The 16,049-nt window shown below is 42.2% G+C and overlaps 1 protein-coding gene and 1 long non-coding RNA gene across 2 annotated transcripts in view; one reads left to right on the top strand and one right to left on the bottom strand.

Annotated features, from left to right (window-relative positions):
• Positions 1-16,049, top strand: part of LOC140185703 (uncharacterized) — a 46,631-nt gene that overhangs the window by 13,169 nt on the left and 17,413 nt on the right. The window lies entirely within an intron of this gene.
• The window catches only part of papss2b (3'-phosphoadenosine 5'-phosphosulfate synthase 2b), a 91,952-nt gene continuing 80,635 nt past the window's right edge, over positions 4,733-16,049 (bottom strand). The window contains exons 10-12 of the mRNA XM_072239248.1: positions 15,581-15,849; positions 11,423-11,652; positions 4,733-8,060 (exon numbers count right to left, since the gene is read on the bottom strand). Of these exons, the coding sequence (XP_072095349.1) occupies positions 7,919-8,060; positions 11,423-11,652; positions 15,581-15,849 (641 nt within the window). The 3' untranslated portion in view covers positions 4,733-7,918. The remainder of the gene's footprint in view (positions 8,061-11,422; positions 11,653-15,580; positions 15,850-16,049) is intronic.

The raw sequence follows: 16,049 nt of genomic DNA, 5'->3' as shown, positions 1-16,049 counted from the left end.
AGTTGGTCCACATTCAAAACTCAAACTCTTCCTTCCTTCCTTTTATTTAAATCCTGTCTACTTCCTTCATCACTCAATGATAAACTGCTACACTCCTCATTTCACTGCTCATATTTCTGTTCCCCAGAAACCCGCCATTTGCTTCCTCCATACAACTCCTCTCACCCAATACCAACTCCCGTTCGCTACCTCCCATCTTGATCATCAATTTCCTGACATGTCTACTGCACAATTCCACAAGCTACACTGCAACACGTCAACACCTCCGGGGTGGATGTATTTGGGTAGCTGAGAGAAGGCTATTGCATTGATTGTTTCACTGGACTATGGAACGGAAAGCACGATAGGTGCCATTATCTTGCTCTTTGTTTTTAGCAAACAGATAATCCTGAGGAACAGATGTCTCTGGGAATTATTTGCCTAGGGGATGACATTGGAGATGTTTCACCACAGCTAAAAGCTAATAGATTACTAATGATAATTAGATTGAGTGTCATAATTTACAATCTTCTTGTCCCTTCCTCGATACAGTGGGTTTATATATAACAACACAGTGACGTCTATTGCCCTTTTTGTCTGCTGGGCATGTGTATATCCCACAGAGGTGGCCAATTCAACTTTAGCAACAAAGCTATTTCTTTCTCTTTTCATCCAAAAGCATGAAGGCCAACCTACAGCACATCTCGTTCCAGCAGAAATCAGATAATTCAGGCAAGGCCAGTGGTTGAACAAGGCCTGTACATTTTATCTATTTACTGGCTAGACTTGTGATATAATTAGAAGGCCTTAATAATTGTTTCAACTGTGCCCCACTGCAAATCTGAAATAACAAAACAGAAAAGACTGGAAGCACTCAGCAGGTCAGGCAGCAACTATGTAAAGGGAAACAAAGTTCATGTTTCTGGTACAAGTGGCTATAATGCATTAGGAGTTTGAACAGATTTGGTATGTCACCAAACACACTTGCAAATTTCTACAGATGTACAGTACCGCGGAGAGCATTCTAACTGGTTGCATCACCGTCTGGTATGGGGAGGGGGCTCCAGCTCAGGATCGAAGTAAGCTGCAGAGAGTTGTAAACTTAGGCAGCTCCATCATGAGCAGTAGTTTCCATAGTATCCAGGACATCTTCAAGGAGTGATGGATCAAAAAGGGGTCATCTGTCATTAAGGATCTCCATCACCCAGGTCATGTCTTGCTCTCATTGCTACCATCAGGAAGAAGGTACAGAAACCTGAAGGCACACACTCAATGATTTAGGATTTGTCATACGGGGGGGGGGGGGTGGCTGAGGAACAGACCCAAATGCAAGACACAGACTGAAGTACTAGGGACAGGACTAGGATACAGGGCGATGGCAAGGACATGGACACGAAAACCGGGAACCCAGAACAGGACTGGACAAAAGAGCTAGGAGCCCGGGCTTGGACTCCAAGCTAGAGACTGGACAAGGACCCAGTACCTGGGTCTTGCCTCTGGCTCGGACCCCAGAACTAGGCAAGGATGAGGCTTGGCTGGCAGGCAGGGCGAGGCTGGAATCTTAGAGACTTGAGGCGAGGCATGGCAGGAGGCTGGAGACGTGAGGCGAAGCTTGGCAGGAGGCTGGAGACGTGAGGCAAGGCTTGGCAGGCTCCTCCTGGGCAGGGCGCGGATCACCACCCGACAGAGGCAAGGGACAGGAAGGGACAGAACCAATCCCAGGTAATGGTAAGACGGCCTGGCTTATCTGGGCAGAGGCAAGGGACAGGAAGGGAGCTAGGTACAGGGTGGCTCCAGGACAAGACTGCAGGCGAGACGAGGCGTGAGTTACCAGCAAGACAAGGCAAGGCTTCTGGCAAAGCAAGGTGAGACGAGAACTTCAGGCGAGGCGAGAGTTACCGACAAGACAAGGCAGGGCTTCAGGCGTGGAAACAGAAGGCAGAGCAAGGGATACAAGGAGTAAGGACAAGAACAATCCAGCAGCCATGCCTGCATCTCTGAAGGTATTTATGCAGCCAGCCCCAACGAGCATCAGCTGCCTCAATGAGCTCAACAAGGACAGAAACAGGGTAGATAGGAAAACCTGGAGCAAGGGTCGATGGACCGGACCGTGAACCGGAATATGGACTTCACAGACCAGACCATGACAGGATTAGATTCTTTCCCTCTGCGATCTGATTTCTGAATGGATTTTAAACCCATAACCACTATCTCTCTACCCTTTTATTTCTATTTTTGTACTACTTATTTAATTTAGCTATTTAATATATATACTTACTGTAATCCACAGCTTTTTTCTATTATTACGTATTGCATTGTACTGTTGCTGCAAAGACAACAAATTTCATGACAGTTAAGTGTCAGAATAAAGAAATTTCTGTTCTGGTTTACTGGCATTGTTTTAGTTTAAACTGTAACTTCCCCTGAACCAGGGCATCCCATTTCTTTGAATCAGTGCATTTGGGTTCCTGTTCTTGCCGCTTCTGCTTCTTGCCAGTACATTGTCAAAATCCTTCAAGAGTTCAAAATCTCCCTTTATTCCAGGGAGAGTAATCCCAGTTCATCTATGTATCTACAGTATATAAATGAGATCCTACTTCCCTGAGGTTGTGAATGTCCTGACGTAGGGTAGTGACCTGAAATATCAACAATCTCATTGCCTCCTGACCGGCTGAGTTCCATCAGCAGCTTGCTTTTCACTCTCAGCTCCTGAACTCTCTTACTAAATTCAGGTGAACAGAATATGAAGACGAGTACTACCCAATATTTTATAAAGATTTAGTACCACTTGTACTCATTCGTTCAGTTTATAAAGCCAAGTACCTTGAACTGTTAACGGCCTTCTCAACTTATCCCACAATATAAAATGTATAAATCACGAGGTCTCTTTTTTCCCTTTCAATACGATTTATAACATTTAGCTCATGTTCCTCTCCTCATTCTTCCCCATGGAATTAATCACATCAATAGTTGTTACATTAAATGTTTCCTGTCAGATCAAAAGTCTGTCCATGTCCAATAATTTAATGTAACCCACTCACTGTTAACTATCTTTCTGAATTTGATAACATCTGAAGACTTCTACATATATCCTGAATACCCAAAATTTGGTCATAGTTAAGCACCAGTAAGGGTAGAGGTCCTAATACCAAATCTTATAGCACTTCACTGTACGTTTTCCTTCCTAAATAGTCATTTCAAATTGAACCTACCTCCTCACCCAAATATCATAGAAATTAAATAGTGCAGATGACTCCTTTGGAGTATTTTACGTTTTTTGGAGCTTGCACATTTGCTGTCAAAAAACATCTCAAGCACTTTCATTTTGATCACCTTTAAATACTGTATCTGCGTATTTGGGAACAACGTTCATATGCAAGGCATCAGACACTTGAAATGGGCATTTTTGTTTTACAGGCTCCATCACAGCAAAATTTTTCCAAACAGATAAAGCTAGAGTTTTAAGGATTTTCTCAAAGGCTTCTTGGAAAATCCTTGCTGCTAACCTTGGCTTAGATCATTCAAAATGGAGGAGCAGTCAGGATTGAATTGAAAACTTTTTGTCCATTTATTGGGAAAATGCAGAACCCCATGGCAAGTGATAGTAGGAGTTCACTGTGCACACAAAGTGCTGGAAGAACTCAGCATCAATGAGAGATGAACAATCAAGAGTTTGGACCAAGACCTGTCATCAGGATGTCCATAAGGATAGCGTAGGAGAGGCTAATATGCTAGAACATATCAACATGAAGGAAAAAGCATGTGTTGGAATGCTTGAAAAACACTAGGATGGATAAGTTCCCTTAGTCAGTTGGGGTATGCTCCAGGTTATTATAGCAAGCAAGGAAAGAGATTGCTGCACCTTTGGCAATGAGCCTTGCGTCCTCACTGGCCACAGGAATAGTACCAGGTGATTGAAGGGTGGTAAATGTTATTCCTTTGTTCAAAAGAGTGAGTAGGGATAACCCTGAGAATTGTAGACCATAGAGACCTACGTCAGTGGCGGGCACATTACTACAGAATATTCCTAGAGGCAGAAATTACAAGCTGACTAATTAGAGATAGTCAGCATGGCTTTGTATTGGCGCTAGATGGGGTGGTTAGAGTACCTCACAAACTGCTGACCTCCTAGGATTTTCCCATCGTCTCTAGAGTTTACAGAGAATGGTGAGAGAGAAAAAAAACCATCAAGTGAGTGGCAGTTCAGTGTGCAAAGATCCCTTGTTAACGAGAGAGGTCAGAGAAGAATGGCCAAACTGGTTCAAGCTGAAAGGAAGGCAACAATAACTCAAATAATCACGTGATACAACAGTGGTGTGTGGAAGAGCATCTCCGAATGCGCAACATGTTGACCCTTGAATTGGATGGGCTACAGCAACAGAAGACCACTACAGACACTCAGTGACGACTTTATTAGGTATAGGAGGTAATTAAGTGGCCACTAAGTGTACATTTCAGATGGAATTGCTGCACATTTTCAGTTTTTGTTCTAAATTTCAAATGGAGTTTTCTGTCTTATATAAATGAAAGTGAAGTTGCTTATTCTTTGGGGGTGACAGTGAGGTTTAATTTAAATGAAAATGCAAAACTGGATAATTGTGTTGAGTTATTTGTAAATGGTTCCAGAGGAACAGTGGCTGGCGGTCTTTGCTTCAGTGAAACAAAAGAGTATGATCTCACATTGGCTCACTAAACAGATTCCAGGAGTTACAAACAATCTGTATTAAGCAACAAGGCAAGTCACAGACAACACTGATTATTGAATATTTATTCATATGAATGACACAAGATTATATTAATATGAAGCTTTAGCAATATGATATACAGAAATTGCATTGAAGGCAGGTATTGGCTAAGGCACAGTGTAAAAGCCAGCTCATTTCTGAAAATAAATATACATTTCTGGTCATTTGTGAGAAAGGCACTAATGAATTCAGTTGATTAAAGCTTAAGCAGTGTTCTCTAGAAGTTAAGTATACATTCTGCTAGATTTTAAATTTTGCATTTTGCTGTAGCCATTAATCATTATGACAGAAAATTGAAAAGTGTGGTGCTGGCAAATACATGAAATTCAGTCTATCCTTCCCTTCTCATCTTCTTTCTTGATTTCTCATCCAGTTGCTCCCTTCCTTTTACGTGTCACGCTCTCACTCGTCGAAAAGGGACATTTTCATTGTGGACCTGCACAAATCCAATGTCTAAGTTGCCTGTAATCCAGCCACAAGAGACATCAAAGGAGAATGATTTACTGCATCGAGCTTTCCTTTCCCAAAGTGGAATGTTTCACTGTCACTCGAAAATTAGTTGTCCAATAATAACTCCCGCACATTTGAGGAGAGTGAGGAGGAATAACTCTCACATATTTGAGGAGAGTGAGGAGGAATGGTGAGTAGCTTTGGCTACCTGAACTGCGAACCTAGTGTGTCAGGGATTCAACAACGAGCTGGTCCTAGTGAAAGACTAATCAAAAAAAAATGAAAGACTAAATACATAAACTCATGCTTAGAAGGTTTCATTTGGCATGGTGTGACTCTATTCCAAAAGTGAATACAAATGCAATGTTTTGAGGTAAACTAGAGGGCAAAAATAACATCCCTGCTTACCTCAGAATCACAAGGCAGTGTCTTTGTTTAATGTGACAGTTCTATAAAGCAGGAAACTTCATGGCTGTGAAGTAAATGCATTAGTCACTTGTGAATTAAAATTAGAACTCTCTTGGACTATGTGCCTACTTTTTGCCAGTTGCTGTGCTTAAAGCTGCTGGCATTCAGTTGTTTAAATTAAAGTCCCAGATGTGTGTGTGTAATTGCTATGAGACACTGAAGTCAGAATAATGGCAAAATTGCTTCCGGGCTTCTGCTCCAGCTCAAAACTGACATAGAATTTGTTACTCTTCAGTAGGATACAGATTTAGAAGGACAAAGAAAATATTACTTTGTATGATACTAATGTATTAAATTGTCTATAATTTTATGCTATTTTAGTGAACCATTTAACAAAAAAGACTAACTTTCACATTTCCTAATTATTAGGATAAATGTTAATAGCTTTTGAATATGTCTGAGTATCAAAAACAATACAATATAATCAACATTTGATTGCCTGAAGGCAAACAGTGGGAATAAAGGGGGCTTTTCTGGTTGGCTGCTGGTGTTCCGCAGGGGCATTGTTTGGTCCACTATTTTTCATGTTCTGTGTTAATGATCTTGATGATGAAATTAATAGCTTTGTGGCCATGTTTGTGGATGATACAAAGATAGGTGGAAGGGCAGGTGGTGTTAAGGAAGCAAGGCATCTGCAGAAGGATTCGGAACATATCAGGAATATGCAAAGTGGCAGATGGGACACAGTGTAGGGAAGTGTATGGTCATGCAGGGAGTTGTTCAGGTGCAAAAGGAATTGGGAGTCCTCGTGTAGAAGTCCCTAAAGATTAACTTGCAGGATAAGTCAGTAGAAAGGCAAATGCAATGTTAGCATCCATTTTGAGAGAACTAGAATATAAAAGCAAGGATGCAATCCTGAGGTTTTATAAGGCATTGGTTAGACCATATTTGGAATATCGTGAGCAGCTTTGGGCTTTGTATCTAAGGAAGGATGTGCTGGCATCAGAATTGAAAGGGTTAACACAGGATGAGTGTTTGATGGCTCTGGTCCCGTACTTGCTGGAATTTAGAAGAATGAGTGAGGAATCTCATTGAAATATTGAATATTCAAAAGCCAGGACAGAGAGAACATGGTGAGGATGTTTCCTATAGTGGGGAATGTCTAGGACCAGAGCCTAAGAATTGAAAGACATCCCTTAAGAACAGAGATGAGGAAGAATTTCCTTAGCTAGAGGTCTGTGGAATTCATTACTATAGGCAGCTGTGGAGGTGAAGTCATTGGGTATATTTAAAATGGAGCTTGATAGGTTTTTGATTAGTAAGTGTATCAAGATTTACAGGTAGAAGGCAGCAGAATGGGGTTGAAAGGGAAATAAATCATCTGCGATTGACAGGTGGAGCAGATTCGATGAACTGAATGGATTAATTCTGTTCCTATGTCTTATGGTCTAAGATCTATTAGAACTTCTACAGCTGTCTTTTTCAGGTTCCAAACACTGTCAGGAGGGTTTTGAAACGTGGCCTTGTTCTTTCATCATCTCAGTTCCAAAGTCAATATTTAATGAGAATGAGGTTGAGGTTATTAGGAGACAGTTCTTTACAAGAGCACAGCATGAACACTATAGTAAAAGGTGATGACCAGAACAAATTTTCTTTTCCCATAACCAGAACGCTGATGTATAATTTGCAGATCATCAAATATTGAGCTGCTGGTAGAAAAGACATCTGTTTAAAATTACTTCAAAACATTGCAGCATCTAATTCAGGTGGCAAAGATGAAAATAGTGAGGAATTCTGTAAGTGATGTCAAGTGAGGGCAAAATAATTTATACCTGCCGTAGGTTCTATACAAGATTACAAAGGACTTTGTGACATATCTGACTCCTAAAAACAAGATTTCACTAAACATATCCTGTCTTGAGGGTAATTAGTTTCTTTGCAAAACCACCAACTGGAAACTCTTTGAAAACAGTGTTACGATCAGCACTTTGAAAATGAACTCTGTATAAAAAGTCCAAAAATGTTTCCAGTTACACTTGACATGTAAAATGAAATAAATGGCTACAGCAAAAGACCAATTTTTTTTAGTTATTTAAACACATTAAAGGAAAGAATAAATAAGCACTTAAAAATCAGAATATAAAGAACCTATTTTTCCAGCTAGGTCTTCATTCAGCCACTTGAAAATCGACTGTTAATGTGTGTAAATCAAATCGAATAAAAATTTTAAACATTGCATGAATTACGAGACTAGGAAGAACACAGCAAGTAAGGAAGCAGCTAGCTGTTGCGTGGCATTCCATGAAATGCCTTTTGTGTTTGTTCAGAATAAAACATTAATTGTTCTTTTCCAGGGAGGAGTAGTATTCAGTCAGCACCCTCCAAGCCTTAGGAGCCATAAAGCCATCAGGTGGATTTTTATTTTCGCGGGCAAGCTGTCTCATACGGGTGCCTGAGATGAAATCAAAACTGTGCGATCTAAAATAAAGTAAAATACAATTAAAAATAAAATAACTTGACATTCACAATTGTCATCTGACATAAGTGAACAAACCTGGCAGTTCAAATCAGGTGCTAATACACAGCTGGTGAATATGCATTGGTTTTGATTCAATCTTCCATTACAATTTGATTTTGGTGCTGCCACTCAAGTTTAATTCCACCTTAATAAATGTAACACTGTCAGCCAGGCATTTCATGAACTATTTACTATTAAACATTCAATATTCACAAAATTAAATGATCAAAAGGAGCCCATTTCTATAAAAATACATTTAGGATTGGTCCAAACAGGAAACAGGAAACTAAGAGGCAATTTTCCCTTGTGCATAAATCTTGTTCTGTGCAATTTTTTGCCCGGTGACAACATATGTGCACTGAATAATTTCTTCAATAAAAATAGTATAAATAACCCAGTTCTAAAATCTGCAGACAAATCAATGCAAATTCCACGTTGTCAACACTGTCCGCACCGGAAACCAGAAAAGAAAATGTGATTGTGTACGATTGTGAAATATAGTTATCATGCCAGCAAGGCAGAGAGTGACAACCGGTTTAAATTCCTTTCTGCACCAATAGCAAAAGATGCGTGGGTGTGCATCTTAGAGGGAACATTGTTAATCGGTGAGGTCCATAGGCATTTATTAAAAATTTGCAGTTATGGTAAGAAACAACTATTGAAAAAGAAGAAACATTAATGTAGATGGGCGACTGGCTCCTGTTGTTGGCCTCTGAGGGAGCATCAGTACCCTTCATGTGTCCTCAGTGACCATGAATGTCTCGGGCTCAAGCTCATGGTTTCTAAGGTTCAGAGCAGCTGCAGTTGCAGTAGACCTTGAGGGAAACTGAGGGCCTTCTGGATCATACATTGTAGGAGATGACTGACTCACAGGCAACGATCTTTCAGGTTAGCAGGTTGTCTGGAAGAGCAGGAAGAAGGTTGGAAGTGCAGGGTGTGGGGTTTACCAGGACAGACAACTCTTATGGGGGGGGGGGCAGCAGTAACAGAGTCCTTATATTCCTGCGAGGGTAGGAGGCCAAAATGGCAAGTTTAGGTTAAGGAAGGATACTGAGGGGAAAAGAAGAAAGCATATACAGTATCAGATATAGGAGACTGTTACTGAATGAGTTACTGAAGGTTATTAAGGATACAGGAAAGAATTTAAGAAAGAAATTAGGAGGATAAAAGGAAGTCATGAAATATCCTTGACATAACAATTAATGGGTACAAGTAGAATTATAAGGACCTCAGAAGTAAGAGGGTGGAATAGGACCCCTCAGGGATATAGGGGCCATCTATTCCTGGATCAAGGGTTACGAGTGAGCTCCAAAATTAATTCCTCTCATTGATATTCACCAGGGTGGAAAACTTGGAGAGTGGAGAGTTAAGGGAGGGTTGTTTATATTCTGGGGCACGTCTGCAGCAGAAAGGGGGAAGTGCTAGAAATATTGGAGAACATTAGAGTGTAAAAATACCCAAGGCAAGGCCAGATCTATCCCAGGACTTAAGGGAAGCAAGGGAGGAGATTGCTGGGGCTCTGATGGAGAACTTTGCATCTTCATTAGTCATGGCGAAGTTCCCAAAGATTGGAGGATAGTTAATGTTGTCCCATTGTTCAAAATGGGCAGTACAGCTAAGCCTAGACATTACAGGCCAATCGTTTTACATCAGTGGTAAGGAAGTTGTTGGAGAAGGTTCTGAGGGACAGGATTTTTGTTCACTTGGAAAGGTTGAGACTAGCTTGGACGAGTCTGTATGGTTTTGTGCAGGGGAGCTTAAGGATCACAAATCTCATTGAGTTTTATCAGGAGGCAACTCAGAAGACTAATGAAAGCAGTTCTGTAGATATGCACTTTCATGGCGTCAAATTCTGGCCGAACATAAACGACCAACACAGTTCAAGGACTGTGCTGTGGAGAGCCCGCAAGTGTCCCTATGCTTCTGGCACCACCAATATAGCATGTCCACAACTCACTAACCCTAACTGTACATCTTTGGAAATTTGGCCTGGAGCACCCGGAGAAACCCACATGGTCATGGGGAGAATGTACAAACCCCTTACAGACAGTGGTGGCAATCGAACTCCATTCTGTGATTCCTGGCACTGTAAAGTTTTGCATTAATCACACTGCCCTCTTCTAGTTATCCCAGTTATGTCCACGGTCTCCCCTGCAGATATAGGAGTTACAAAGTCATACAGCTTGGAGACAGCCTCTTTGGCCCACGGTGACCACACTAGCCATCAAAAACTGGAGTCATAGATTCAAAGAAACAGGCCCTTCAGACCATCTAGACTATGCTGACCCAGTTCTCTGTGTATTCCCAGCTACTCGCACCTGGATGCTATCATTTACAATAACCTGACACAATCCCATCTCATCACATTCCCTTCAGCTCATACTCACTGCCCTCCCTCACAGAAATGACCAACAACCACTCAGCTACACGTCAAGGGTAATTTACAGTGGCCAAATCGCCCATGTTTGGGGTAAGGAACAGAAATGACACATTTGGAGGAAAGCCCTTACGTGTAGACTCCTGACAGACTGCACCAGAGGTCAAGTCAGGACTGAACCCAGGTTCCTGAAGCTGTGAGGTAGCAACTCCACCATTTTCCCCCACCCCCACCCTAACACCCTGAAATGAGATGTGGCCAACTCTCTTGCAGATGTGCTCTTCTGCAGTGCAGCAATGAGGCTGTCTCTGTGAAGAGGTTCACAAGAATGATCCAGGAAATAAAAGAGTTAACATATTTGATGGTTCTGGGCTTGTACTCCCTGGAGTTTAAAAGAATACGGCGGGTGGATCTGACTGAAACTTGACATCAAATTTGGGATACATCGAAAAACGTAAAAGGGTCTTCAGCAGCTGCATGATTATCACGGTTTCATTAATGGCAGGCAAATGGTAGCTGGCTTAGTTTGTGAATGCTATAACTTGGGGCTTTCATACAGTGATATGGCTGAAGAATATATCAGGATGCGGATGCCCCAAAAATCTGTCCTCAGGCTTGGTATGGGACGCTAGAGAACTAGTTGGCCACGACCGTGCGATTAGAAAGCCAGACTCGCACTTCTATTGTGTGGCACTAAAGCAAAATCACTATGGCTCAGCTTATAGCCAGTTCCGGCCCCTGGGTCTGTCTGCACATTCTCCCTATGATCACCTGGCTTGTGTCTCAGGGTTGTGATTTCTTCCCTCATCCCAAAGATGTGCAGGATGATAGGAATAACTGGCCATTGCGACTTTCTCCTCGTGTGGTATAATTTTGGGTGGGGGGAGGGGTGGTACTTATGGGAATGAGAGAAAAATATGTGGAATTGATGTAGGAGTTCCTCACCTCTCTGGGTCATAGAAGTCCATGCGTTTCTTATCTTTATCGTACGCAGCGACTCTGAACGGTATGATCTCCACAGAGGTTAGACCGGGTGCCATGCTCAGTACCTTCCCTCCATGGGTTGGTTCGTACAGGTCCTTCTTGGTAATGGGATGGGGCATGCCAGCAGGATCGCGGCCCACGATGTAGAAGTTGGCCCCAGCAATCATTCGGGACCTGCAATGCCACTGAACCTGCGGACAAACAGAGTGGTTAGCACATATATTTACTCATATGGAGATACAGTGTGGAGTAGGCCCCACCGGCCTTCGAAAGGCACCGCCCCAGCAGTGTCTGACAACCCCGATTTAACCTTAACCTAATCACGGGGCAATTTACCGTGACCAATTAACCTACCTGCCATATCTCTGGACTGTGGGAGGAAACCGAGGCAGCTGGGAAAACCCTCACATTCCATGGGGAGGGTATGAACCCCTTACAGAGGAAGCACTTTGATAGGTCCTGTGCTGATGCCATAGTAAGTGCATCAAAGGTTACAGAGAGGAGGTAGGAGAATTGCGTAGAGAGGGAAAAAGTAAATCAGCCATGATGGAACGGTGGAGCAGACTCGATGGGATGAATGGCCTAAATGTGCTCCTATATCCTACTATCTTGTGTTCTAATTCTCACAATGAGCATTACCTTCACTACAATCGTCAATTGCACACTAAATGCTAAATTCGTCCCATAAATTTAAATTTTCTCATATCCAATATTTTCTTTGGCTACTTCTCAGCCTAATTTCAGTCGGGTGATTCTTCCCAAGCTATGAAAAAGGAGGTCAAACAATTTTATTTCAGTTAACAATCAGTGACCTTCAGAAGAGTCAAGTTCAGAGCAGCATGATTTTCAGTCTTGTGTGAGGAGATCAATAATCCCGCAGGTAATGTAAACAACACACACAAAATGCTGGAGGAACTCAGCAGCCAGGCAGCATCTATGGAAAAGAGTACAGTTGACGTTTTGGGCCGGGACTAAATAATGTAAATATTTAGTTTGGTACTGCCCCTGTATGTCTACCTGTTTACTGTTCAGCAATGATGACTGGTGGTTTGTCATCTAGTCCATTATCTAACTGATTGTTTAATTTACAGCTTTCCATGTCCAGAGAAGATAATCTGGCTGTGCTCATATAGTGTCTTACATGACCTCAGGATATCCAGTGATAATATCTATGTGACATCAAGGGTCTACATTTCCAGCAAACGGGCTCCCTCCAGATCACCTAGATATCACAAGACATTCTGGTTCTGATTCACGGAAATTTATCTTCTATAAAGAGCTAAAATTGAATTGCTATGTCAATGTAAAATCATTCATATAAACACATCATTATGATGTATTACAATTTACAATTTACACACATGGAAATATCTCACTCCTCACTATCACCAACCAAAAATCCCGGGACATGGTAACTGAATACTTTCCCTTTATTCCATTTTTTTACAGAGGAATTCCTTTTCAGATTTTGCCAATGTTTTTGGTTGCTGACAACACATACTCAGAGATTGTTGGAATTTTGGATATGGCGGAGGATGCGTTTCAAGGGGATACAGTCAAGCCGAATAAGTACTGTGCAAAAGTCTTAGGCACACACACACACACACACACACACACACACACACACACACACACACACACACACACACAAACACACACACACACACACACACACATATATGTAGTTAGGGTGCTTAAGATTTTCACACAGTACTGTAGTAACTTTATGTATTCCACTGGACTGCTGCCGTAAAAAACCCTCAACTTTCATGACGTATGTGAGTTGATAACAAACCTGATTCTGATATGGGTCTGTATTGGGGCTGAGGGTGGAAAGGGGGCTGGGAGAGAGGAATTATGGTTGGGAAAATGGGAAGGGAGAGAGGAGGGAGTGGGAAGCACCAGAGAGACATTCTGTAATGATCAATAAACCAATAGTTCACAATCAAATGAGCTTGCCTGATGTCCAGGGCTGAGTGTGTCTGCACCCGTTGCCATCCTCTGCCACCCCTCCCATGGCATTCCACCCTCACCACTCCCAACATTCTTTGCTCCAATCAGATATTTAAGACTTTTGCACAGTAATATACCTGCCATGTGGAATATTCTGTAGAAAAATTGTGAGGTTATCCACTTGGCACATATAATGAAGAAACAGGGGATTTGTTAAACAGTGTTGACATTCAAGGATGCGAGGGAGTGTTTATGCATAAGTCAATGAAGTCCAACATGTAGATGCAACAAGCAATTCAGAGGGCAAATGGCGTAAGGCTTAATTATGAGAGGGTTTGATTACAGGAATAAGGAAGTCTTATTGGAATTGTATTGGGTCTTGGGGAGACCACATCTGGAATATAGTGTGCAGTTTAGATCTTTTTAACAGAGAAGGCTGGGAAGCACTGATCTAAGATGTTTAAGACACAGTTAGCATTGCAAGAGATGTTAGAATGAAATATTGGAATGTAGGTGATTTAAATTAAGGGCTGATTCCCAACTCGATTGTCCCAATCACTGATCTTCCCTGCACTAAATTAGATGGCTAAAGTAAAATGGATTAACTACCTTTCATTTCCTGGTTTGCATTCACTTCAATTTACCTCCAGACTAATTTAAAACCCTCCTAAACACCATCCTGTTATACTTATATCACCTCCATAAACGTCTCTTCCAAAACTCTGTTGCCCAGATCCAGGCCTCCCTAAAATCCCATTGACCCCTGACTGGGATTCCCCTGGGTACTCTGGTTTCCACTCCCATTGCAGTCATGCATTAAATAGCCATTGTAAATTGCCACTAGGTAGATGGTAGCACCTGGGGAGGAGATGTTGGAAACTTGGGGAGAACAAAATGGGATTTATGTAATTGGGGAATACAGACCCGGTGGGGCCTAAAGGCCTTATTCCATGTTCTATGGCCCTATCTCTGTAAACTCCCTTCATCGAAACAGGCCCATTGGCCCAGTACAAACTACTCAATTACACAATCAACTAATTCCATGGTTTTCCAGAAATTAGAAAGACCATTTGAATATTGACGGATAACAGGATTCATCAATGGAGTTACTCAGGCATTTGTACCATCAGAAAAAATGATTCTTGGTCTGTCTCTTCATTCTCCACATCAATGCAATGTTTGGCAGCTGTGCCAGAGGCCTTCAGCACTCACAGGAAGACACTTAACAGGCATTTAGTCAAGGAGGGAGTTAACATTCCTGTAGCCGGGCCTTGAGACTGATTTCACTGTAACCAACAATCATACACAATCTGTCAGCAGGCCAGATGAATGATCTCAACCCAAAATCTCGACTGTCCACTTCCTTCCATAGATGCAGTCCAATCCGCTCAGTTCTTCAGCATGTTGTGTCTTCCTCCACTTTCCAGTATCAGCAGTCCCTCGTGATTCCATGCTCTAATTTGGCCTCAGCTGACTCAGTGCCAATGTTTTGCCTGAACCTGCTCCTGTGGGGCACCTTGGAAAGTTTTCATTAGTGAAAAGTGATATAAAAGTCTGCTATGTTTACATACTTTGAGCACATTGAGAGATCCAATCAGCCTGTGTTGTTTGAATGTTGTCAGAGTGTACACATTCCTTGGTTACCTGATGAACAGTAGGCCACGCAACAAATAGCATCTTCTGGTTGGCTGAGAGTGAAGAATGCAGGGTAAGGATCAGCTTTACAGCCTTGGGAAGCATCTGTAATTGCAAAGCTTCATGCAGGGAGTGGTAGGATGGCTCAGCTCTCCACTGGTGCAAAAAAGTTCAGTAAATTTAGAAAGTCTGAAGCTTCAGAATTTGGCACAGCGGCTAATTTTGCTGTGCTCCCTTCAGTCTTGTAGTGGTCCTGGTTCCTGGGCCCCAGTTACCACCGTCCCCACTCATTGGGGCCCCTAGTTCACATGCTGTCCTTAAATTACTTGTGATCCTGTTTCTTTTGATGCCTTTAAATTTACTGGGCTTGCTAAGAATGTGTAACATGCAAAAAAAATGTGAATTCAAATAAATGTCAGGTTATTAATAATAATAATAAAAATGATTCAGAAAATCTGCTAATCCACCACCAAAATCCTGTGCGTGCCAGGTTTTAACATGCCTCCTCCTTTCTTTTAACACCTCACTAACCTCTGTTGGCCCGGCATACATCATTGGTGATGGGAAGATGGCTACAATGGTCGACTGCGGGTCCAACACCCCTTCCTCCAGCACTGCTGCGTGTTGCTTCATGCGCCAGCCCAGCGGGACATCATCGTCTTTAGTCCAGCCACCCAGCGGGTGCAGGAGCAGGACGGGGCTCTTGTAGCCCTTTTCCAGAAGTCGGCGTTTGGTGTCCTGCATCAATAGAGCGTGGCCGTTGTGAACAGGGTTGCGGAGCTGGAACGCAAAGACAGCATCTGCAGTAAGGAAAAGAAAGATTCACTATTGTTTTCTGAAGAAACCATGACCAGCTCTTAACTTTCTCATGACTAACTCAACACATTCACTGTATACATAGTACTCCAAATGAAATTCTTTCTGTTCAAAGCATAGACACAGAAACCTGCATTTGCTTTGTGCCTTTAAATATTCCCCTAGCACTTCATTGAAGGAAAGG

The sequence above is a fragment of the Mobula birostris genome, chromosome 21 (assembly GCF_030028105.1).
Source record: "Mobula birostris isolate sMobBir1 chromosome 21, sMobBir1.hap1, whole genome shotgun sequence".
Lineage (NCBI taxonomy): Eukaryota > Metazoa > Chordata > Chondrichthyes > Myliobatiformes > Myliobatidae > Mobula > Mobula birostris.
Note: the sequence above shows the minus strand (reverse complement) of the source record. Positions and strands in the feature narration are given on the sequence as shown.